At 37.6% G+C, this 20,667-nt stretch overlaps 1 protein-coding gene and 1 non-coding gene across 2 annotated transcripts in view; both read left to right on the plus strand.

Moving 5' to 3' along the window:
* The window catches only part of TARBP1 (tRNA guanosine 2 -O-methyltransferase TARBP1), a 153,921-nt gene that overhangs the window by 107,479 nt on the left and 25,775 nt on the right, over positions 1-20,667 (plus strand). Inside the window, exons 20-23 of the mRNA XM_075532289.1 lie at positions 289-409; positions 6,492-6,602; positions 9,746-9,895; positions 13,120-13,206. Coding sequence (XP_075388404.1) covers positions 289-409; positions 6,492-6,602; positions 9,746-9,895; positions 13,120-13,206 — 469 coding nt within the window. The remainder of the gene's footprint in view (positions 1-288; positions 410-6,491; positions 6,603-9,745; positions 9,896-13,119; positions 13,207-20,667) is intronic.
* LOC142437911 (U1 spliceosomal RNA) lies at positions 9,485-9,648 on the plus strand. Its single transcript, XR_012782412.1, has one exon. It is a non-coding gene; the product is annotated as a U1 spliceosomal RNA (small nuclear RNA).

Genomic DNA, 20,667 nt, shown 5'->3' on the forward strand with positions numbered 1-20,667 from the left:
ATCACGTGTTCATGGGTTTTTGAGAAGTATTCTTTGGTAGATGAATCCTTGGATAGCGCAACTGGTTGCACAAGGACTGTTGTCAGGACATGCTTTGCAGCGGGCTCACCTTTTGATATATTTGTTACCTCAGTCTATCTTGAATTTAAAAATTACTTTACGTGTATTGAACTATGTAAGAGTAGAAACCTTAGGGAGGTTTGGATGTTTGGTTATACTTTGAAATTTGTGGGTGATATTTTTGTATATTCAAAATATTTAAGTAATTTATCATTTTATATTTTTTAGTACTAAAAGAGAGGACCATTATGTGAGAATTGCTGCTGTCAAATTCCTGTGTTTACTTGATGGCTCAAATATGTCTCATAGGTTATTTATGGAAGATCTTGCAATCAAGCTAATGGATAAAGTAAATATATTTTATTTTACTCTATTAAGTTTATTTTGTATAGTTAATAAGTCAAAGTACAACATTTGTCTGTATGTTACAGAATTTACCCATCTGAGTAATTTTTTTAAGCCAGAGCAAACAAGGTTTATGGTGTATATTCTTTTTTTGGTTTTCTGTTTAAGGTGTATATTCTATCTTAATTAGATTTTGGTTAGTATTTGTCTAACTGGGTTGGTTTTAGAGACCAACATCTAAACTTCACTCTCTGTATTTCCCAGAAACCAGTCAAAAATAGTTTTGTTTACAGTGACAATATGTACAGATGTTTTATGTAAAGAAATAACGTCTAGACTTTTCCGTAAACAGTCACCTCTGGATTGGCTTTCTAAATCTGGGTTTGTGATTCTTGAAGTATTGGTAAAATTCCATTTATTCTCAGATGCCCATAATCTCTGTAGTGTGATTCTGAGAGTCTACCGAGACATTTATAAAGAACATTACAGTGCTCAGTACCACTTTCACTCTTGAAATGACATGAAGGACTTAAGACCAAGATAGATGGGTGCTTAGTCTGAATTTTCTAATTTCCAATTTGGATGCTTCAATGCAATTGGTAGCTGTAGATTATAGGCTATCCATTTATTTTCTTAAGGTAGTAGATTGACTGTATTTTTTACAATTTAGGAAGTAATTTTTAAATGCAAAATATCCCTTGTCTGTACTATTGGAGTCAGGGAAGGTGCTCTCTAGAGCATCCTGTTTTACTTGTTTCTTAAAATGAGTAGAATTTAAAGTGGGTAGGTAATGATGTCTAAATCATGTATAACATAAACATACAGGATGTGTAATATTAAAAGGGTATTTTGAAGAAAAGTAAAGCTGAGTAAGAAAGAGGGAAAGCTCTTTAGATACAGTGTCAGGAGAGGATTCTTTACTGTGGTGAAATTTGAACTGAGTTTCTGGTAAGATAGGAGTTACTGGTTTACTACATCTGTGGGAAGGGACAAAGGAGAAGCTCTATCATGAACATGAGGCCAAGGGTTGACTGGAACACAGCATCAATCGCTCATGTTGAAGCTGAAGAAAAGTCCACCCGAGCTCTCAAATACTACCTTGGAACTGTGAGAACATCTCAAGAACAGATTTGATGCATTGAATTCTAATGACAGAAGACCTGAGAAGCTGTGGGAGGACATCATTCATGAAGAAAGCAAAGGTCATTAGAAAGACAGGAAAGGAAAGATCAAAGTGGATTTCAAAAGAGACTCAAACTTGCTCTTAATTGTAGAGTAGCTAAGGCAAATGGAAGAAATAATGAAGTCAAAGAGCTGAATGTAACATTTCAAAAGGCAGCTCCAGAAGGCAAACGAAAATGGTATAATTAAATGCGCAAGGACTTTAGAGTTAGAAAATCAGAAGGGAAGAATATGGTCAGCATATCTTAAGCTGAAAGAACTAAAGAAAAAGTCTTAAGTATCTGGGTCATGGTCAAAGTTAATTCTTAAAAGTGTCTTCTCTGGACCGATTGCATCAACATCACCTGGGAACTAAGAAGACATGCAGATTTCCAGGCCTACCTAAGCTAGAAATGCTGGGGTGGGACAACAAGCTATTTTAATAAAATTTGAGGACCACTGGTCTAACAGGAATAAGCCCCCATCTAGAATCAGAATGCACGTTGTTACTGAAGTCGGGGCAAGTGATTTTTCTTTTCCTTAGCAGTGCATGGTAACTTGAAGGCAAGACCAAACAATTTAAGACGACTGTTGTTTGAAAAGGAATTTGAGGTGGTAAAAGTAATTTAATGAATTCTTAAAAATATTGTACAGATTACTCTTGAAGTCCAGCTTGAGTAGGTAGGGACATGAAACAATTGTTGGTTGGTTCCAACTCATAGTAACCCTGTATACAACAGAAACCCTGTCGTGTCCGCATCATCCTCACAATCATTACTGTTTGAACTACCGTGCACCCTCTCTGTACCAAGCATGATGTCTTTTTCCAGGGACTGGTCTCTCCTGAGAACATGTCCAAAGTACATGAGAAAACACTGAATAGGCTAGTATGGAAAAGAAAGCTCTTTCTTATTAAAAGACAGTGTTTAGTGGAACAAGTAAAAGGAGAGATTATGAGCTACAAAAGAAATTTTTTAACCTGAGCATTTGTAAGGGAGGTCAGGTATCTAAGTGTGCCTTTGTTATTATTTGATGTTTAGTCGGTTCCAATTCAAATGAATGTATAGGACCAGGTAGAATTTCCCTGAAGGCTTCCTATGCTGAAACCTTTATGGAAACAGATGGCCAACTTTGTCTCCTGTGGAGCAACTGTAGGTGAGCGCAGCTGCCCTTTGGATGAGCAGCCTGAGTGTTCCGACAACTGTGCCATCAGAATTCCTTGGTGGTGTTCTTATGGCAAATATGTTGAAGGGAAGAGGCTTCTTCTTATTTTTTTATTTAAAAAACAACAGTTTTATTGGCACTTAATCCACATAGCACACAATTCAATATTTCGATCATTTCGAGAATAGTTGTGCAGTCATCACCACAATCAATTTTAGAGTATCCTGCCTCCCCACACCCCGCTCCGGTTAAATTACATTTTTTGTAAATCATTTTGTTGGGGCTCTTACAATTGTTATCATAATCCATACATACATCCATTGTGTCAGGCACATTTGTACATATGTTGCCCTCATCATTTTCAAAACATGTTCTTTCTACTTGAGCCCTTGGAATCAACTTCTCATTTTTCCTCTCCCACCTTCGCCCTCCCTCTCATGAACCTTTGATAATTTATAAATTATTATTTTTTTATGTCTTATACTGACTGATGTCTCCTTTCACCCACTTTTCTGTTGTCCGTCCCCCTGGAAGGGGGTTATATGTAGATAATTGTGATCAGTTCTCCCTTTCTCCCCCACCTTACCCTTACCCTCCTGGTATGGCCACTCTCAATATTGGTCCTGAGGGGTTTATCTGTCCTGGATTCCCTGTGTTTACTGCTCTATCTGTACCCATGTACAATCTCTGGTTTAGCCAGATTTGTAAGGTAAAATTGGAGTCATGATAGGGAGGGGTGTCGGTGGGGAGCAGGAAAGTTATATGTTTCAATGGTGCTATATTGTACCCCGACGACTGGCTCATCTCCCCATGACCCTTCTGTACGGGGATGTCCAGTTGCCTACAGCTGAGCTTTAGGTCCCCACTCCTCACTCCCCCTCATTCACAATGATAAGATTTTTTATTCTTTGATGCCTGATACCTGATCCTATCGACACCTCATGATCACACAGCACACAGGCTGGTGTGCTTCTTCCATGTGGGCTTTGTTGCTTCTGAGCTAGATGGCCACTTGTTTATCTTCAAGCCTTTAAGACCCCAGGTGCCATATCTTTTGATAGCCGGACACCATCGGTTTTCTTCATCACATTTGCTTATGCTGCACCCACTTTGTCTCCAGCAATCATGTTGAGAATGTGAGCATCATGGAATTTCAATTTAATAGAAGAAAGTATTCTTGCATTGAGGGAGTACTTGAGTGGATGCCCAATGTCCATCTGCTACCTTAATACTGAACCTATAAATATACCATATATACTCGTATATAAGCTGAGTTTTTCAGCATATTTTTTATGCTGAAAAAGCCTCCCTCGGCTTATACTCGAGTGAGAGTCCCCACTTACCTGTTCTCCGGTGCAGTGCAGGTGTTCTCTGGTCTCTCCTCATCTGCTGGCACCTGCAGCCTCTGGGTGGTCCGGTGAATGCTGCTATCACTGCTCTTCTTTTCTCCTGCACGCCGTCAGCCTCTGTGTTGTCTGTGCTGTACTGGGCCAGAACCTGCTTGCTTCTGTTTGCTGGTACCTAGGACTCACCGCATCCTTGTCAGATGAATGTCGATTGCAGCCGCTCTTCTCTGGCTCTTCTCCAGGGCTGTGTCCAATGACTTAGTCTTTACAGTCTCAACCATGCTTGGTCACAGCCTCTTGCTCCGCCCAAGCATTGCTGAATACAAGTACCGGTATATCTCTGGTCTTGGATATATAGTATGTTTATTTACAGTACTTAGTCTGCTATATTTTTTAATAGTTTTATTAGGGGCTCATACAACTCTTATCACAATCCGTACATCAATTGTGTAAAGTACATTTGTATATTCATTGCCCTAATCATTCTAAAAACATTTGCTCTCCACTTAAGCCCCTGTCATCAGGTCCTCATTTTCCCCTCCCTCCTTGCTCCCCCTCCCTCATGAACCTTTGATAATGTATAAATTATTATTTTGTCATATCTTGCCCTGCCCAGTGTCTCCCTTCACCCACTTTTCTGACCCAGGGAGGAGGTCACATGTAGATCCTTATAATCGGTTCCCCCTATCCAACCCCCTCTCCCTCTACACTCCCAGTATCGCCACTCACACCACTGGTCCTGAAGGGATCATCCGCCCTCGACTCCCTGTGTTTCCAGTTCCTATCTGTACCAGTGTACATCCTCTGGTCTAGCCATACTTGCAAAGTAGGATTCGGATCATGATAGTGAGGGGGAGGGGGAGGAAGCATTTAGGAACTAGAGGAAAGTTGTATTTTTCATTGTTGCTACATCACACCCTGACTGGCTCATCTCCCCGAGACCCCTCTGCAAAGGGATCTCCAGTGGCTTACAAAGGGCTTGGGTCTCCACTCCGCACCTCCCCTCATCACTATGGTAAGATTTTTTGTTCTGATGATGCCTGATACATGATTCCTTCAACATCTCGTGATCGCACAGGCTGGTGTGGGCTGTGTTGCTTCTGAGCTAGATAGCCGCTTGTTTACCTTCAAGGCTTCAAGACCCCAGATGCTATATCTTTTGATAGCCGGGCACCACATTTGCTATGCTGCTATATATATTTTTTATTTTCTTATTAACCCCTATCTGGGCCCGGTGTTGACTATGGTTGCATAGAGCAGCCTGTGTTAGGGCTCATAATATACCTACTGCTTTGGTTATATACACACTGTTACTGCAAGTGTTGCGTTAGCACTTTCCATAATTATATGTCAAGATATTTCAGAATCTATTCTCTCCCCTATGGCCTCCAATAGCCCTCACATAGAAAGATTTACAAAGTAGTAGAAATGAGAAAGTGTATTTCCAAGTACTTTAGGTACTAGATACAATTTTTTGTATGGTTTCTTGTAATTTTTTAAATTTAAGAATAATTGCTCTGTAGATTTTAGTATAGATTCTATATATTTATATATTAATATATTTTGCATATTAATGTATATATAGTTTGTAAGGGCTTTCGCTGTTAGTGTTTTTTATTTTTTATTAGCATGTAATTCATATGCAATTCAGTAAAGTCACATCAAGGTGAGTTGTGCCACCATCACCACAATCAATTTAGAACATTTCCTTCTTTCTTGGACTCATTATTGTGAGCCCCATTTCTCCTCAACCTCCACTGTCATGTCCTAAAGTAATTATTAATAAAGCAATTAAATTCATTATTTGGGGTGATTATAGTAAGCACTTATGTCCCAACTTTCCTCTAGTTTTTAAATGTTTTCTCCCTCCCACCCCACCACTATCCCAATTGTACCTTACAAATCCGGCTAGACCAGAGGATGTACACTGGTACAGATAGGAACTGAAACACGGGGAATCCAGGACAGATGAACCCCTCAGGACCAGTGGTAAGAATGGAGGGAAGGTGAAGGTGTAAAGGGGGAACTGATTACAAGGATCTACATATAACCTCCTCCCTAGGGGACAGACAACAGAAAAGTGGGTGAAGGGAGACGTTGGAGAGTGTAAGATAAGACAAAGTAATTTATAAATTATCAAGGGTTCGTGAGAGAGGGCGGGGCAGCAGGGAGGCAAGGTTATACCAAGGGCTCAAGCGGAAAGCAAATGTTTTAAGAATGATGAGGGCAACAAATGTACAAATGTGCTTGACACAATGGACACCTGTATGGATTGTGATAAGAGTTGTACAAGCTGCCAATAAAATGATTAAAAAAATAAGCCCTTATATCCAACTCAAGTTTTTTATATTTAAAGTTAATAATTTTGTTTTCATTGGTCACAACAGTAAGTAATTTAATATCAATTCCCTCCAGGATGAATTGGTGTCCAAGTCAAGAACTCGCTATTATGTAAATTCTCTCCAACACAGAGTGAAAAACCGAATATGGCAGACTCTGCTTGTACTTTTCCCTAGATTTGATCAGGTATGATGCTTACTGTACTTAAGTGTAATGTTTTCATATGAATATGTATTTTGTAGAAATTGTCATACGCTCTTTTCAAATTGAGTTAGTGTTTTCCTTGAAATTTATTACTTTTTATTTGTACCAACTTCAGTACCTAAAATGAACTCATTAGGAATTTTTTTTACCGGAAAGAATACTAAATTTTAAAATTAGGCATTGTAGAAATAAATTGAAAACTGCATAACTAGCTAAATGTATTACTTTTTCCGTTTATGTTTTAATGTAATATATTAATTGTTCAAAGCATCATGTAATTTTAAAATGTAAATAGTTATGCATGGCTAAGTTATTTTGGAACGTTGGTGTTTTGGATTGCTTGAGTGCTCCAGAAACTGGTCAAATTGTAATGTTTGGATTAGCATTTTCCGTGCTCAGTTTGTTTTGCCTGTATTTCCATCACTTGTGTGGTGGTAAAAACCAGCTAAAGAAAGGTCAGGCTTTCTTTGTTGCAGATGCTCTTTAGCTGTAACTCATTGTTTTCCAGCCTGGCGGGGCAAGGAACAATTGAGTGAACATCAGTGTAACCTCCCCAACTATCTTTATGGGATATTTCTATTAAGAAGAGAGAATATCATTGTTTTAAAGTGGCAGTATATGGAGCATATGTTTTTTTAAGGGTTTTTTTTTTTAGTCTTTGTCATATTGTTGTTGCTAAGTGCCAACTCATAACACCTCTATATACAAAAGAATGAAACACTGCTTAGTCCTGTGAAACCCAATGGGGCAGTTCTACTCTGCTCTGTAGGCTCGCTGTGAGTCCCAATCAATTCCACTGCAGAGGGTGGATTTTCTAACCCAAGACAAATGGCAACTTTAGCTGTGACGAAAATGTTCTGTCCAGAATAGTTCACACAGTCGATCCAGAATATAGCTGGAACGGTACTATATGCAATGTTGACAATGCTGAAAATTTATTCAGCTATGAGTTCAATATACCTTTTAAGTTATTTAACATTTCTTTTAAGAAAATGACCCAAAAAAACAACTTAAAAATGAATTTTAAAAATAAAAGTTGGAGATTGCCAATAGTTCCCAATCTACCCACTTAAAGTATACAATTTTTGTTTAGGAAAGGAGATGCTGTTAAAAAAAAAATGTAGCCACAGATGTCCAATGAAATGATCCAGTCAGTCATGCTATATCTGTTTTCTCTGTTAGTAATCAAGAGTTTGTACTGTATACTTATAGTCTGATAAAAACTGGCCCTACCTAACTTCTCATTTAACAATAACTTCTCATTTAACAATAAATAACTTCTATTTAACAATAAATAGAAGTTCTAACTTCTCATTTAACAATAAATAAAACAATTACTTCCCTTAGCTTCAATTGTAACCAGAAAGGCAGGAGAAAATGGTAACCTCTGCATACATGGGATCAAGACCACTAGCAACAAAAACAGCTTGCTTAAAGGAGCCCTGGTGTTGAAGTAGGCTATGAATTCTAACCGCAAGATCAGCAGGTTCAAACCCATCAGTGACTCCACTGGAGAAAAGGCTGTTTACTCTTGTAAAGATGTAAAGTGTAGGAACAGAAAGCAGTGGTTCTACCTTGTTATATATGGTGAATTTGAGTCAGAATCAGCTCATTGCAGTGAGTTTGAGAGTTTGGAATGTTGTCTTGATGGTAGGTCTTTCAGAAATGCAGTAATATGGTGTATGTTATTTTTGCAAGGACACAATGAATGCTTTTCCTGGGAAGGATACAGCAGTCGTATCAACTGCTCAGGGTAAAGCTTAGCTCCAGGAGATGTAAAGCTTGGACACATATTTGCTCAACTGAGTACAGATTTGATGGTTCCTTTATTAACTTGCTGATGTGGTAATATAAAGGGATATTTGTGAAGGGTTTGATATAAGTGAAAAAAGTTAGTAACTGCCTAAAAATTAGTAACTCTCCGTTTACTGTAAGGATTTCTCTATGTTCATGGCATCTTACTATTTTCACTGACTCTATCTTAGACATGATTTGATTAAGCCATGGTTCAATACCTGGGAATTGCTCTATCAGTTGGTTCTTAATACCCTTAATGACTGAGGTTTTCAACTGGAGGCAGATGGACATATTCTCTTTTTCATTGAATTGCTTGAAGATGATACAAGGTGAAGGGGGGAGACGGTAGGGAAGGGCCTGGATTGACAAAGAAATTGAATTAGAAAGAAGGATCCAACAGATACCCGTACATGAGGAAGGCTGGCAGTGACACTGAGAGAAGTTCTCACCAGCCAGAAAATCGAGTCGTAGGGATTTTCTACATATGAAATTGTATCATCTCAAAATAGCTTCACTTTTTTGCCAATCTGGAGTCCTTTGATTTCTTTTTATTGTCTAATAGCTCTAGCTAACTAAGACTCTTGGTGATACTCTTCCAAAATATAAAAGATCTCAATCTATAAGGCAACTTGCATATCAAAGCCAGATAAAGAAAGCTATAATCCAACACACTTTATGAATATTGATTTAAAAATCCTGAGCAAAGTACTGGCAAATCAAATATAACTGCAAACTAAATATTAATTTTGTGGGAATTGATGCCAAAATTGTGCAAGGGCCTCTGAACACTAGAAAAGCAATCATTGTCTTAGACTGCATTGATAGAACAAAGGAGGCAGAGTGTGGGGTCATCTCAGTCAGTGCAGAAACGTTGCAACCACACATCCTTTCATGTTAACAAAGCAAAGGCAAATATCAATAAACTGGTAGAAAGGGAAATTTCTCAACATCCTGAAGGGTTGTGGTTGTATAGTATGACTGTAATTAATGATAATGAATTGTATACTTAAAAATTGTTAAAATGGTAAATTCGCTGTTGTCTATTTTTCCATAAGAAATTTAATAAGATACTTACCTGGCAGGAGAGATACCATGATCAGGAAGGTGGTTTTCCCAGGGTGAGGCTTATCCATTGCACTCCGGATGTGCTGACCCCTGCGATTTCCCCAAATGTGGGAAACTCGACTGCAGAATCTGTGTTAGTGGGGGACTGTGTTCACGCTCTTCCCTGGAAAAAAAAGAAATTTAATAAGTCACTTGTTTTTTTTTTAATTGCACTTGATATTAATATAACAAAAAGTTTAATTTCTGCACTCTATTTCTTTCAGAATTTCTTGAATGGAATTATAGACAAGATTTTCCAGGCTGGCTTCATCAATAATCAAGCATCTATAAAATATTCTATAGAATGGCTTATTATATTGGCTCTTCATAAATTCCCTCAATTTCTTCCAAAGTTCTGGGATTGTTTTTCTTATGTAAGTAAAAGAGGTAAAGGATATATATATATATATAATTATTATTTGTATGTTTTTAATTTTAAAAAGATTTTGCCTGCTGGAAGATATACCTAGTTTTTACTATCTGTTGTCTAGCATCATTCCATTGTGCATCTGAATTAATTGATGGATATGAGGAAAGAAGTCCTTGAATTATTTTTAGTGTATCAGAATTTCCATTTGAGAACTGGTTGATTCTGACGGAGATGGGAAGGGTTTTGGTTATTTATTAAAAAGTAAGGTAAATGAGTTCTGTATTTTTTATTCACCATGCAGTTAGCATAGTTGGTTACCTGTCGGGTTACTGACCACAAGGTCAGTATTTCAAACCCACCAGCTGCTCTGCAGGAGAAGATAAGGTTGAAAAAGTAAAGTATCTGGAATTTTTAGCACCCCACAAGATTCATAAGGGGTGGAATCATTCTCCAAACTTGGAAGAGGGATTCAGGATAGATTTCCAAAAAAGGACACATGTGCACTGTACTCTCTCTATATTTGCAACTATGACCTTACCTCTATTTTACAGAGAAATGAGTCATTACAAAGCAAAACCTGCCTCTAACAAGCACACAGATCCAGTCTAGTCTTTATTGGGGTATACTTCTCTTCTTGTACTAGAGAGGACTGACCTGAATTTTCTCCTCTAAAAATAGTTGTTCTGTCCCTTGTTTCTTCGGGTCTGTAGAGGAATTTGCTTCCAGTCTTCTGTGTTCACTCACTATCTCCTCCTTAAACAAATGGCTTCCATTTGCTTTTAAATATGCTCAAAGTCTCACCTATTTTTTGTGTGTGGATATTTACCCAGATCATCTCATCAATCTCTCACCACCATACCTCACTGTTACTTCATAACTAGATTTTCTTGAAGAATGTCTTCAAGACATTTCATTTTTTACATCCTCCCAACATGCTCTTTCCATCTGTGATACCTAGTATGGGCCCATGCCCTGGAATAGCAGAGTTAATTCACTAACTCCAAGATAGGGAGAAAAAGAACTTTTATTTTAGACATTTTTACCAGCAGGGAAAGCTATAGCAATGCAGGCTGTCTTAAATGGTGTTTAGTTTAAAAAAAGGAAAAAAGTATAGAGAATACATTGTTTTTTACTTTGGAATTAGTACCCTAGGGGAGTTATGTACAGTTGTTTTACATTAATTCAGGTCTTAGACTAGTCTCAGGATGTCTTTGTTGACAGATAGTAGGAATTAGGCTTTTGGTATCCAACAGTAAACAAGAGTCTCAGCATTACCTTACTCTTCCAGGTGACAGGTACTTCCAATCTGTTTGCCTCCTGACATTGTAGCAAGTTATAAAAACTCCACAGAGACAGCATTAAGTCAAGTAACAAAGGCTAACAACATCAAGTAACATAACCGGCTATACATCCATTACAAACCAATTTCCACAGAGAGGACATTCAACAAATGTTTGCTAAATAAAGGAATAAAACACCACATATTTTCCTCATGCAGTTTCAAAACTGGCCTTTATTCCTGTTGTCTCCTTTCCAGTCTTTTTGGTGTCTGTCACTTTATTACTGACGATCCCCGAATTACAAAATAATCCTGATTAAGCCTTTCTTTAAGTAAAATTTACATGTAAACTGCAACAGCAAGGTACTGTTCTACCTAAAGCAGTGGATCTCAACCTTCCTAATGCGGTGACCCTTTAATGCAGCTCCTTATGTGTGGTGACCCCCAACCATAAAATTATTTTCATTGCTACTTCATCACTGTTATTTTGCTACTGTTACGAATCTGACGACCCCTGTGAAAGGTTGAGAGTCGCTGACCTAAAGTGAGTCAAATGCTTAGTATATTTTATATACTGTACCTTTCAGTGTATAGAAAGCATTAAAGAAATACTTCCAGCTATACTAAGACATTGTTAACATAAAAAGTACCATGTATGCCGAGTTTTTGAGCACATTGTTAATGCAGTTTTGTGGTAAAATTAGGTGCCTTGGCTGATAATTCAGGTTGGCTTATACTCGAGTATATTAATAAAAACATCAATAATGTTTCAGTGTTCATCTGAACGTCACGCCAATGTATTATGAACCGCTGCATGGACACACCTCAAATTTTTATGATAGTAAAAAGCTTTCTGGGGTGTTTGCCAGTAGGGCAGTTATATGAGGGGCTATCCAAAAAAATCCGATGCTCATTTGTTGATGTGAGGAAGATAGTGCATTTGGAATTCATTCTACCAGGTCAGACTGTTAATCACACTTTCTATTTAGAGGTTCTAAAAGGATTGCATAACAATGTGCGACAAAAAAGACCTGATTTAGTTTGGGGAGACTGGTTTTGCCACCACGGCAATGCCTACGTAGCCACCTCAGTGGCTTCTTTTGCCCCACACACCTTATTCACCTGACCTCACTCCATGCGAGGACTTTCTGTTTCACGAATGAAGAGGGACATGAAAGGAAGTGATTTTATGACATGGAAGAGGTGAAAAGAAAAACAAAACAAGGGAGGTGCTGTCAGCCATCCAAACAGATTTGAAAATATTTTCCAAAAATGGAATCATAAATTTGACAAATGTATTAAGTATAATGGAGAGTATTTTGAAGGTGATAAAGTTGTTTTATAAAAAATTTAAATATATAACTTTGAAAAATAAATTCTGGTTTTGGGGGTACCCCTTTGTAAATCAAATATTTTTCACCCAGGGATTGCCTGTATTACAAAAATAATGTGCTTTCTCAGTCAACATAATTGAGAAGTTTTCTAAATTCCAATTTAAAACTTTTATAATTTTAAATGAATTTTTAAAGTCTTCTCCAGTATAATCCATTCAACCTGTGAATTTCATCTCTATTATCTCCCTGCCAACCTGGTCTGGCTACCATTGCTTACATCTACTTCTGTATCTTTGTTTCCTTTATTTCACCCTCTCATCTCAATCCTGCTCCCCTATGCCCTCTCCGTGAGACCGGGCTTCCCATGCCTGTGATTCGCACCAGCCCTCATTTTACAGCTAGAGAATTGTGTACTGATTGTGTTGCATTGACATTTAACTTTAGAAGGTTACTTTTTTTAACCCTCTACCCTAAAATGGGCCGTAAGCTACTTGAGTGAAGAAACTGTCTTCCCTTCTGTATCCAGTAAAGAGCCTCACATATGCTTATAATAAGATTAAGATGGCTAATTATTCATCTGGACTTACTTGGTTACTTGTTTTTTTTGTTTTATAGAGTGAAGAAAAATTTAAAACAAGCATTTGTACATTTTTATCAGTTTTGTCACACTTGGACATTATTATGCAAAATATTCCAGATAAGGTAAGCATAGATTGAGTTTAAACTTGATTTTCAGAAATTGTATTTTATCTGTCTATATTAGTATTTTTAAATTTAGAGAATTCTAAAATTTTTTTGCAGTCTTCACCTCAATGTGCACATATACTCAAGTAGTAGGGAATATATATTGGCATGCACACACGCAAACAAAAGTGTTTACTTAGAATTCTTCAAATAGAACTCTCTTATTTATATATAAGTAGCCTTGACAGTGTGTAGTAGGCTACGCATTTGGCTGCTAACTAAAGGGTCAGGAGTTTGATCTCACCAGTAACTCCAAAGGAGTAAAATGAAATTTTCTCCTCCTCTAAATATGTACAGGCTCAGAAACCCAACGGGTGCAGTTCCACTCTGTTCTCTAAGGTTGCTATGAGTCAGAGTCAACTCCATGGTAGTGAATGAGTTTGTTCCTTGACCAACTCATAGATATTTCATAAATTTAAGGTCAGCATATTAAAAGCTGTTGGGTAACTGAACCAAAACCAAACCCCATTCTCATATAGGATTTTTGAGACTAAATCATTAAAGGAACAAACAGCTTCATCTTTCTTCCATGGAGTAACGACTAGTGGATTTGAACCACTGACCTTGCAGTTAACAGTTCAGTGCTTATCCCACAGTTTCACTAGAGCTAAGAGAAAATGGCTGCCATCATTTGAAGTGTGTAAACCCCAGATCTTTTATCTTTTTTAGGTTTAAAGCAATTTCCTTAGTGGTTTACCACATAGGCAAAAATCATAACTAAACAATGACAACTGTAAAGAATATAGAAGAACCTGCTAATAAGATTTAGAGGACAATTCTGTATTAGTCAATATACAGAGGATTTACTGATACGCTGTAGACTGCAAAAGAAAATAAATTAAACAAGTATTGTTAAGTATTGATAGTAACTCATAGGAAGGAAAGATTTCATAGAATTTTTCAGTGTTCTTTCTACAATGATAAGTCAAATTTACTTGTTAATATTTTTCATCAATTCTAAGACAGGCTTCCCCTCTTCTATATTATAATCTCTAAAATCATAATTCATCTTAAGGGTAATGGTATTTACGATGTCTGCCAACCACATTGGCAGTTAGTTATGTCCAAGCTTTGTGAATGGTTCTGGTGACATGTTAGGGGAAGATCCAGCAGCTACAAGTCTTAGATTCAATAAAGTATGACAAACTATTATTAGTCTTTTATTAAATCTTTACTATTTTAAATATATGCAAGAGAAAAATTTACCATCTATTGAGAGAAGTAAAATAAACAAGAAACTAATATAATTTCAATTAAACAGTTCAAAAGTAGTTTAGACAAGTTATGAAAATGAACTCATTTTAGATATGATATTAAAAATGTTCTTTTACCATTAAGCCTTTTTAAAATATATGCTTTGAATTACATATTTTATTTTTTCTTTTCTAAGCATCTTATCCCCACTCCAAAAATGTTTATGTGTGCAATGGGATCATCACATTTTGGAAATCTGAAAAATGTATAAATTCAGATACCTAAGAACAAACAAATCTGCTTTGGAAATCATTCTATTTCCTTTTTTTGACCATCATTTTTTGGTTTTGTTTATTTCAGTCTCACTGAGACATAATTCATATGTCATACAATTAATAGTTCAATCATAGATACTCACACCGTCATCACAATGTGAGAACATTTTCATCTTTCTTGTATTCAGTGTTTATTAGCTCCCCATTTCCCTACTGTAGCCCTAGGAAAGCAGTAATCCGTTACTCCCCTCCCTCTACAGATGCACTCATTGTACATACTGAACAGCATACCCCAAACCCCAACAGCAATAACAAACTAAAACAGAGGAAAACCTCAATAAGAAAGAAAGCGGAATGTGACCTCCTCCATAACAGAAAAGGGGGTGAAGGGAGACGTCAGACAGGGCAGGATGTGACAAAATAATAATTTATAAATTATCAAGGGCTCATGAGGGAGGGAGGAGAAAGAAAGAGGACCTGATGCCAAGGGTTGGAGAGCAAATGCTTTGAAAATGATGAGGGCAAAGAATGTACAAGGGTGATTTATAGAATTGATGTATGTATGGATTGTGATAAGGGTTGTATGAACCCCTAATAAAACGTTTTAAAAAAAAGAAAGAAAATATTGAAAACTAGAACAAATTTAAATGGGTCAAAAGAGAAATCAAATGATACAGATACTACATTTTAACCTAACTACATCCACTCTTAGCAACCTTGCAGTGTTCTCTGTCTGATAGTAAGGCTATTCACATTTCTCAACTATGGCCAGAGGGATTCACTGGAGACCTAATCCAGGTGGGACCCTGCAAATGGATTTTGGCTTCCACTGTCCATTGTTTGCCCTTTGCAATCCAGGTGTACACAATTTAGTCCCTGATACCATTCCCTCTTTGGGATTTGAAAGTTTTAATTTAAAATCTTTACATCACATAGGTCTGTGTTTTTTCCCATGTGGACTTGACACCTCCCTTAGATGGCTCATTGTTTTGAGACAAGCCATTAAGACTCCAGATACTATTAATTCCAATAGCCAGATACCATCTCGTTTCTTTACTACACAGTGCTATAGCACCTTCCGTGATCTCTCCATGAGGTAGGTCCAGCATCAGCAGAGAGCTGAAGGCCCAAATCCATTCATATAGCTGTAATTTATGTATGTCTCTGTTTAATTTTCGAGACATCATTATCATTTTATGAGGTAGAACATTACCAGTTATCCCCCTGGGACATAGGTAATTCTATTGGTAGTGTCATTAATTTAGCAAATGGTATAGAATTTGCAACACTGTGAGAAAAGGAAATTATAAAAATATAGGTTGGCTGAAAACCACAGTATATTAATTATTGACTTATACAGATTAAACTCAAGTGACTGGCATAAACAGTGGGGGTTGGTGATACGGCAAAACTTTTAGTAACATCCATTCACAAAGACAACCATACCTACCAGAAAATTTATATCATAATAAAGCATGAAGGGCATTAAAATATTATATATATGGTCATCCCAGTCCACTTTTCACTGGGCTCCCTCAAAGCAAAAGTTGTCAACCAAATTCTAATGACCATCAATTTCATAACCTTTGAATAGCATTCATCTGCTTCTCACCTTAGATCATCATAGCCGTAAGTCCCAAGTCTACTAGTGAGTTAGAGGTGAAGTCCAGTTCACTTACCAGGGTTTCCACACTGAGTTCTTATGGGGTAGACTGTAAAGGCTATTGTGCACTTCTGAAGGACAGTCTAAAGTCCCATTACTCTGTATCTCACAAGCTAGGTCACAAGTGTCCAACTGATAAACCTGTTACTGAGGTTGCATACTTTGCTTGCATATTTCTTCAAATAATCATTTAATACTTTTCTGTTTTCATCTAAGAGTGTTACTTAGCCTGTGTGTGCAATATGTACTAAGTAATGTGAAAATGATTTAAAACTTTTGACAAACAGGACAGAGGCCAAAGCTCTAAATGCCCAATAGAAGCTAAAAGGGGGAAAGAAGGCCCCTTCTCAGCAATACTCAGAGGACCATAAATACTGTGTAACGTATAAGGCAGTTTTATCATTCAGGAACACAACCTTTATAGACAGATGTAAGCAGAAGGATTGTTTAAGCCCCAAAAGTGCTCTATCTTTACCTTAGCCAGGTATTTGAGGTAGGATTCTGGGGAGCATTCTAAACTATATTGACAATGATGTTTATTCATTCAATCATTTATTTACTTTTATTAACTTAAAAATAATTACATCAAGCTCTTTGATTTTGGTTTCCAATAATATTCTCCAATAAAAGTAGCCAGGACTCCTTAGAGAAGTAGTTGTTTCTATGACTGAGACAGGAGATGTAAAAGATGAACCTGGAGCATCTTGTGTCAGAAAATAAAGAAATACTAAAAAATTTTTGGTTTTAGACAGAGGTATGTCAAGGACAGAGCCAACTGAAAGCCTCAAAGCTGGAACAATATGAGCAAAAAATAAATTAAAAATAGCCCATTCTAAAGACAGTCAAACTCAATATGAAAATTATCAAACAATGACATTAATATCACATGCTAGCAACATTTTGCTGAAGATATTAAAACAACCGCAGCCATAAATTGAAGGGGAACTGCCAAAGGCAAGGCTTGATTCAGAAGAAGATATCGTTGCTGATGTTAAGTGGACCCCAGCCCACAACAGAAAATAGCAGAAAGATGTTTCCTTGAGCTGTATTGGCATTCCAATGTGTGCATCATAATACACTATAGAATGGGAATTCTAGAAGCTTTAACTTTGCTCGTGTGGAACATGGACATGAATCAAAAGGCAGTTCAAGGGGGGGATACTTTGTGATTCAGAAATGGGGAAGATGTCCAGCAGAATTTTATCATTTCATTTCAATCTGAGAAGCTGAGCTTTCTGACGAACACAGAAAGACTGAAAAATAATCAGCATTGTGAAAATGACAGAATTTTGTTTGCTAAAAATGAAGAATACTTGAAGCACATTTTGTTAAAAATCAAAGACTGAAGTATGGATTTTAATTTAATGTGAAGAAACACAAGTAGAAACTAGTTGATAAATACTGTGATAAGATGAAATTGAGGTCAGCTATTTCATTCTACATAGATAAAAAATATCAATATCCAGAGAAGCAACAGTAAGAAACCCCAATCGGCAGCCTCTTAACACTTTAAAAAGATTTTACTTAGATGAAAAAAGTTTGTTGAACAGAGGCCATGGGCTTTTCCGTCATTTCATAAACATGTGAGATCTGAACAGTGAAAAACACAGCCAGAAGAAGAAATATTGCATTTGAATTATGATGGTGAAGAAAATTGAATGGCTCACCAGAAGAATGAACAAATCAGTCCGAAAAAAAATACAACCAAGATGTTCCATGCAAGTAAGGGTGAGTGAGACGTACATTGGTTTACTGGCTAATGACACTTTGATAATTAGGTTTTGTGTCAGCGTTGCTGGGCCAGGATTTGCAGTAGTTTGGCAGTTGAGACCTTCTCCAAGATGTGACCTAACTTGATATAATCAGCTGCTTGACGAGATCTGCTGAGAGCCACCAGGTGATTATGGGAAATTCAGAGTGCAATGTAACTCCTTACGCTGTAACTCCTTAATGTTTCCTTGTGGGAAACTTCATGAATAGGTATACACTGGAGTGTGTCTGTGCTTCTTCCTTGCCTGGATCCTGAACCTGACTCACCTCTGGTTCTTTGGACTTGATCCAGTGGCCTGCCATATTGCCTGTTGACAGTACCAGCCATCAAAGCCTGCCACTTGACCTGCCACCTGACCTGTCAACCTTGGATTCATTCGTCTCTTCATATACCAAGCATGGTTTCCCTGCTTTGTCTTCATTCTGGGTTCATCTTCCTGCTTCCTTGTTCATCAGACTTGGAAACTACATGTGTCCTCTTACTATCTGACCTGCAGAATTTAACGACACTGGATTTACTTCTACAACAGTGTGAACCACTTTATTGATAGACATTTCTTTTGGTTTTGCTTCTCTAGAGAAGCACCACCATTATAGATTTGGTACCAAGAGTGGTTCTGTAAAAAAACATGAGGAATTTTCTAAATTCATTCTCAAGTTTCATTAGTTCTCAAGGCATGGCTAACTCTGCCTCCATTAGTATGAATGATTCTTCCATGCTAATCCATGGCCTGAGGTGGAATCGTTAGTACCCCAAATGTCACCACTAAGGGGATATGTTATGAGAACTGAGGCTCTGGGTGATCCCATGTTTGATATTTTTCCACAATTTCATCAGGATGAGAAATATAGAGAAGCTGGCTTGTTGATACTGCTTTCAATAGTGGTAAAGGTCAAGGCTTTAGGGGCACAATGCAAGCACTACCTAAAAGACCTCAAAGTTTCCATCTGTACCATGAAAGAAAGCCTTATTACTTGCAATATCAGAGCTGATATTGACCCAAAAAAGCCCAGAGCCTTATAACAGTGGCTGAATTACAACACCAGCTGAGTTCCCATCTTAGGATCGTGTCTTGTGTTAAATATAAGGCATTGGTTGGGGGGGAAATGGGACTCTGGAACTTGGGATGTCACTTTATGCATAGATAAGAATATGAGGATATTAACCCCTCAAATTCCATTTAGTCACAGCACCACCCTTGCCTTCTGAAGAGCTTAATCTATTAAGTCCCACTCCCATCCCCACTTAAAGATATTAGACCCACTGTAAATGCTGATGTGATACTTGGACTGTTTTAGGAACACTGCCGGAGGCAGAGATACCATACGAGATATTGCTGAGACTTCCCAAGCAAAACCCTTACCATCCATTGTTACTTTTAGACCTATCGCTAAACTGGTGTACTGAACATTGAAATAAAAAACTATGACCAAGAAGGGGAGCAATATATACTCCTAAAGAACTGCCAGAGTTTTCTAATATGTACAAACAAGCCTGGAGAATAGGTGTAGGAATAGCTGTTAAGGGTGTGGAAATATGCAAGAAAAAGTTGGATCAGTATGAGTGTGCTGAAGTAGATGCAGTCAGCAAAGACTGATTCAGTGTTTCAGCTTGAGGGGTTAGGAGAGGATCTAATCATTTGGTTGGTTTCTTGAAGCATAGATTGAACAATAGTCTACAATAAGTCAAGATATGCTGTAGAAGAAAGTGTCCAAAGGATAAGGGAAATTAGCATCTTAGAGTAGATTTTATTAGGAGACCCATACATAGTGTGTCTCAGGAAGACCAAGAACCAAACCAAATGCACTGCCATCTAGTTGATTCCAACTCAGAGTAACCACATTGGACATGGTAGAACTACACCTGTGGGTTTTTGAGAGAACAGCGAGGAGTAAATTTGCACGTCTGAACACTGCTTGTGATTGCTATATATCTGGCCTGACAATGGAAGCTGCCCTAATTGATTTACGATACCTAGTTAAAATGGGACTGATTGGGCCTTGTGGTGGTAGAGGACAAGTGGCAACACCCAATCCACAGCGACAAGGTAAGCATAGTTACTATAAGGGACAACACAATCAAAGTAGGCATCAGAATAGCCTAAGTCATAGGGACTTATGGCACTCCCTACTTAGGCAGGGGCTCCCTAGGAGTGAAGAGGTAGAAATTGTAATAAATATTTGATCTGTACAAGCAGAAGAATCTAGGCCAGATGACTGGCATTCTAACTCAAATCACCAGAATAGAGTCATGACCCATTCAGTTTGAGCCAGTTTATAGACCCTTAACTCCTTGAATGAAGGAGGGGCCCAGTCCATGTGAGAAATCACCCCCCTATATCACAAAAATGTGTTTGCTGTACATCAGTCTTCCCTTCTACAACTCTGTGAGCCACTTTCTTGATATCAGTTTCTTTCTTGTGTGTGTACACATACATATATAAAGTATCAGTGCTTTTGTTGAAATCAAGTTGCTTTCAGCTCATAGTGACCATACTACAGGGTAGAAAGAACTGT

This window comes from Tenrec ecaudatus, chromosome 1, assembly GCF_050624435.1.
Source record: "Tenrec ecaudatus isolate mTenEca1 chromosome 1, mTenEca1.hap1, whole genome shotgun sequence".
NCBI classification, from domain to species: domain Eukaryota; kingdom Metazoa; phylum Chordata; class Mammalia; order Afrosoricida; family Tenrecidae; genus Tenrec; species Tenrec ecaudatus.